At 53.5% G+C, this 5,781-nt stretch overlaps 1 protein-coding gene across 1 annotated transcript; it reads right to left on the bottom strand.

Annotated features, from left to right (window-relative positions):
* Positions 1 to 255: 255 nt before the first annotated feature.
* Positions 256 to 2,834, bottom strand: LOC125551940 (COBRA-like protein 7). The gene has a single exon (XM_048715357.1). The coding sequence runs from the start codon at positions 2,603 to 2,605 to the stop codon at positions 584 to 586; it is 2,022 nt and encodes a 673-aa protein (XP_048571314.1). The 5' UTR covers positions 2,606 to 2,834; the 3' UTR covers positions 256 to 583.
* Between the last annotated feature and the right edge of the window lie 2,947 nt (positions 2,835 to 5,781).

The raw sequence follows: 5,781 nt of genomic DNA, 5'->3' as shown, positions 1-5,781 counted from the left end.
ATCTCTACTTTTTACTTTAACTTTTTCAGCTTTTGTCACCAGACCACACTTTTTCTCTTCAAACACCCGCCTCCTGAAGAGGATCCCGCTTCCCTATCCGAACCTACTTTACGTCATATCCGATCCTACATGGCATGCGAGGCATCACCTTGAGGCTATGCATTGTACACGCCCTAACTAGTTCCACTGTATGCACAAATCCTCAGAGGACAGCTTCAGAATCAGAAACGAGACATGGTTTGATGAGCAGCCAAGTGAACAAATTTAACATGGTATATTCTGTATATGACACAAGCTAAACACGAGACATTTCCTACAATTGCACCAACATCGGTGCAAGCATGCAGTACATAGCTAAATATCATCATCTCAAAGGGAACCTATGTCTATGTTGCGAGCCTGCAACAACAGCTAGCTCCCTGGCATCTCTTGCGGTTCATCTCATGGTTGCTGCTTGATTCTGCTACATAGCAGCTACACAAGATCTTCTAGTGGTAGATCACCGGAAACAAAAAGGTTTCTTACAAATGGCCCTGATGGAACCACCTGAAGGAATCAAAGAATCGGAGCAACAGCAACAAGATTATTGCTGAAGCAACAGCAAGGCCGAGGAAGCCATGAGCAAGACCCAAGCAAGGGCACTGCTTAGATGGGTCCTGAATCCACCACTCTTGAGCGGAAACCTCTGCGGCATAGCACATTCGTCACCATTGAAGAAGACCTTTGTTGGGAACCCATCTCCAGCGACAACATCAATATCAGGAGTCAGCTTCTTGGTGAATGAGAGCACTGATTGCTGCTTTCCTGGCACAAGGTAATCCGACCCGCTCATGTTGGTCTGCTTCACAAGGTAATTGAGCCCCTCAAGGCCCTGCATAAAGATTGTGTTATTGCCCTCTGCTGTTGCATTGAAAGAGTATGCCTTCTCAAATCCGTCATACGCCTTGTCCATGACCATGGCAGCAAACCAGTTGGCCATGTCGACATCACCCCAATTGAACAATGTAACCCGAGCACTCCAGCCCTTGTTGAAGTCTGATGAGACGTGCCAATTGATGCTCACACCACAGAAATCACCGCAAGGCATTGGCCTAGGCACGTTGTAGTGCTTCAACTGAGCCCATGCTTGTGCTTTCTGTGTACGGTTGTCAAACGGCACAAGCAGCGCCTCCGGCGGCAAGAGCATGGATGGAGCAGTCGTGCTGCAGGTAGGACCCCGGCGGTTCACAGGACAACCGCATGCACAGGTGTTGCAGGGAATGACTGAGTCATTGTAGTGAGCCGAGAAGGTGACACAACACTTGGGCTTGGCCCCCTTGGCCGTGGTAATGTTGCACACCACCTGCCATGTCGCAACCGCCAGCGTTGTAGAGTCGAGCCCGCTGGGATTAGGGAACCCGGTGGGGCTGACAGGCACTGGCTGGCCACAGCTATAGTCTGGGTTCAGCGATGAGCCGCCAGAGATCTTGAAATTGGCCGGTGGGAAGAGCTTTGTCCGGTTGGTATCCGGTGGCATCTTGAACACCTGCATTTGGAACGCCGATTTTGACTGAGCCGCATCCATGGACTTGGGCAGGATGGTGCCATTCCTGCAGCAATGCTCAATCTTCCCCATCTGTGTGTCATTGTACCGGGACAGCGGCAGGTCAAGGATGACCGGCTTCTTCTCGCAGTTGAGCACCTGGGAGAAATCCAGGCTCTGATAGTACTGGCCTGGTGCGCCATAGATGCAGCCATTGACGTCCACCTCCAAGGGGTGTGCGCCCTTCATCGAGTAAATGAACTCGCCGCGGCGCCACTCCCACGACAGCCGCCAGTTGTCGAGGCGGCCGAGCTTGGCGTTGTTCTCGAGCGTGACAAGCGCCAGGTAGCTGGTCGGGTATGCCTGGACGACGTCGTAGGTGATGACGAGGTCGCCGGTGCGGCGCGGGAGGAAGCTCTTGGTGGGGTCGGTGGCGTTGGCCTCGGGGACCGTGGCGTTGGCCTCGGCCTCGGGGGTGAGGAGGCAGCAGGTGGTGAGCATGGTGGCGGTGACATTGGTCGCCGCCGGGCAGTTGTAGTCCGGGTCGTCGAGCGTCAAGGCGGTGGGGAGCGGCTCCGGCACGAGGCCGCGCGGGCCGGCGAAGAGCGTGCCGACCAATCCGACGGAGGCCTGGATCTGCGTGATGTCGCCGGCGGTGGCAATCGGAGTGAGGAGGTCCGTCTGCGGGTAGCCGGAGAAGGATGTGGCGTTGCCGGCATCCTCGGTGGTGTTGTAGGGCAGCTCGGCCCCGCCGGTGAGCACGGCGCCGCCGACGCCGACGAGGATCTCGTCGTGGCCGAAGGTGACGAGCATCGCCCAGGACCTGAGCGGGCGGGTACCGCCGTTGAGCACGGAGGCGTTGGCCTTGAAGGAGTAAGGCTGCTTGTTCCTGTCGGGGACGAAGGGGCGGATCTTCTCGCGGCCCTGGAGGATGTAGGTGAGCTGGATGCCGTTACAGCCGGGGTCGGGCGCGGGCGCCGCCGCCGCCGCGGGCGCCCTCGGCGTCTGCTGGGCGGCCGCGAGCCCCGCGAGCAGCAGGATGGCCCCGAGGACCGCGGCCTGGGCGGCAATCGAGCCGGCCATGGCTGGATCGGCAAGGGAGGAGGCGATTTGGGGGGAGCGAGGCGGGGCGGGGCAGCAGATAGATGAAGCGATTGGAAAGCGCGTGGCACAGCTGGGGAAGAGGAAGACGAGAGGGGTGGTGGGTTTGAACTGGCGGAGCGGCGTGCGTGCGACCGCAGCTTGCTTGCTGCTTCCTCCCTCCGTCCGTGTCCGCGTTGTTTTATTTTTCGACTTTCGGGAAGACAGAGATGGACGGGTTTTTCTCGGTTTGAACAAAAGGGCGTGGAAAGCGACGCCGGCCGGAGAGGGGAGGCGAGGCGAGGTCGAGGAGAGGGGAGGAGCGTGTCCCGATGATTGATTGGTGGGCTGGGCGGGTTACGTGGTCAATGAAGCGCGGGCCCGGCTAGTAGCTGTGACCTGCGGCGGTGACTGTGCGAACGGTAGGGTTTCCACCGGCGTCGCGTGCGTGCTGGCCGTCCGATTGTGGCGTGTGCGGGGATGGATGGCTCGGGTTCTGTCGTTTCGTTTTGTGGGGTGGGATGGGCCCGCGCATGTGTCTCATGTGAGGTTCGCGCAGGTCGGTGGAAACCAGAGCTGATCAGGGGAACTGCTTCCGGGCCTCCGTAGATTGGAGAGCGCTTCATGTATGGAAACTGCAAAATAGGTAGGAAATCAGTTTTTTTTTACACAAGGTAGGAAATCATATGAGTGAACATACGGATCGTCGCAACACGTTTGTATGGTTTGAGATGACGATACTCTTTTGTGAGTCAAATTTTGAAATATTTCGAAATGCGAGTCAAATTTCAGGATGCTTCCGGGTTCAAGTGCTTCAAGTGCTTCATGTATGGTTTGAGCCAACGCCCCATGAGCTCTCGTATCATGGAGCATGATAGGTGTGGGAGGAGCATGATAGGTGTGGGAGCACCTGATATCTTCCCAAATTATGGTAGGGTAGACGAGATCGGAGGGTGGGTCGGCAAAACAGCAGAGGTGAGAGCTAAAAGTGCATGTCCACCCCTAAATGCATTTTGATAATTAATAACAACATATATCAAAGATTAATGAATATTTAAGCATATTTGAGATTATCTCTATATCTACTACTTTAAAAAATGTAAGGACATCTTTAACGCCGACCCTCAAACCGTCCGCAACAGTCCGGAGCGCATGGTCCGAACGTGTTTTGCTATCTAACATGGTCTTGTATCTGTCCGCTCGACGGTCCTCAGGTCATTATCCCTGCAAACTGAGGGTGACGGTGACATACACCGAGGGTGGGTCACCCACGGGAGCCCGACCTCTCGACCTATCAGGGGGGGGCATGAAGCCCAAGGAGGAGAACAAACCCTAGGAGGAAGCCAGAGACCTTCTTACCCTGCAAGACAAGGGCGGCAGCAGGATAGATCGCATCTACCCTCTTTGTAAACCCTAGGCCTCCACCACTACATAAGGGAAGGCCAGGGGACATTCAGGTCATCTAATCTCACACAGAAACTCTCGGTAGCAACATCAAACATCATTGTAACCCCTCGCACGAGGTATCCCTCCACCATGAATAATCAAAGCAAGCAGGATGTAGGGTATTACTCTACAGGGACCCGAACCTGGGTAAAACCATCGTATGATCTCCGATCTCAGGCTTCCAGCCACGCCTGGATCCCTATCGAGGGATCTGGTGGTGTTTTGCACCGCCAGTTGGCGCGTTAGGCAAGGGCGGCGCTAGCTGGAGACCGATCTCAGATCGGATCCTTCCCGTCTCCCGGCGGTCTCTCGCCGAGGGACAGCCTAACTTTTAGCTCCCTCACATTCACCACCGATGGGGTGGTCCGGCTTAACATCAACCCACCGGCCCACCCTGCACGCACAATCTATGTAGGCAACGTCGCCTTCATCGCCAATAGCCGCAGCAACCTCCAATTGTGCTTGCCACCAATTCGACACACAACATGGAGAGATTCATCGATCGCGACGACCTCATCACCGGGAATAAGCTGCTCTTACCCGGGCTATGAAACATGGGAGCCACGTACTAGCGTGGGCTTTATTAGTGCCCTGCAGCGTAAGCTCGGCGGTGGAAGCGATGTTTGGTCGAACATGCTAAACCGTACTTCTCACCCGCTGATTTGAAGGACGTCTGCAAAGCCCTGAAGCCCAAAGGTACGAGACACCGAGCAGCCTAGATTCCAGCAAGCCACATCGACCAACCATAAGCTCAGAACCAGTCCCCATGGTCTGTGGCAATTTTCACATCAACCACTCCCTAGAGGATTGCTTCCTCAATAGCCCATCTTGGACTGCAGCGTCGACACGGCAAATCTGATCTCGTTTTCTGGCTATGAGGACGATGATGAAGAACGGCATCGGAGCAACACGACGCAACTGAAGAGGCCACGGCACCACTGCCAAATGTGAGAGAAGCAAGCAACAACGACGAGCCACCAATCAAAGAAAGCCTTAATCAGGAGGAGGAGGTTGCCACGACAAAAGACATCCCCGGGGAGGCCGTAGAGGAGTACATTGAAGGAAATATGCCCTAGAAGCAATAATAAAGTTGTTATTTTATATTTCCTTATTCATGATAAAGGTTTATTATTCATGCTAGAATTGTATTGATCGGAAACTTAAATACATGTGTGAATACATAGACAAATACCGTGTCCCTAGTATGCCTCTACTAGACTAGCTCTTGATCAAAGATGGTTAAAGTTTCCTGACCATGGACATGTGTTGTCATTTGATAACGAGATCACGTCATTAGGAGAATGATGTGATGGACAAGACCCATCTGTTAGCTTAGATGATCATTCAGTTTTATTGCTATTGCTTTCTTCATGTCAAATACATATTCCTTCGACTACGAGATTATGCAACTCCCAGATACTGGAGGAATACCTTGTGTGTTATCAAACGTCAAAACGTAACTCGATGATCATAAAGATGCTCTACAGGTATCTCCAAAGGTGTTTGTTGAGTTGGCATAGATCGATATTAGGATTTGTCACTCCGAGCATCGGAGAGGTATCTCTAGGCCCTCTCAGTAATACACATCATAAGCTTGCAAGCGAACGACTAAGGAGTTAGTCACTAGGTGATGTATTACGGTACGACTAAAGAGACTTGCCGGTAACGAGATTGAACTAGGTATGAAGATACCGACGATCTAATCTCGGGCAAGTAACATACCGATGGCAAAG

Source organism: Triticum urartu, chromosome 4 (genome assembly GCF_003073215.2).
Source record: "Triticum urartu cultivar G1812 chromosome 4, Tu2.1, whole genome shotgun sequence".
In the NCBI taxonomy this organism is placed as follows: Eukaryota; Viridiplantae; Streptophyta; class Magnoliopsida; order Poales; family Poaceae; genus Triticum; species Triticum urartu.
Note: the sequence above shows the minus strand (reverse complement) of the source record. Positions and strands in the feature narration are given on the sequence as shown.

Coding starts and splice junctions, on each gene's coding strand:
- LOC125551940 (XM_048715357.1), bottom strand. CDS start 2,605: ATGGCCGGCTCGATTGCCGCCCAGGCCGCGGTCCTCGGGGCCATCCTG.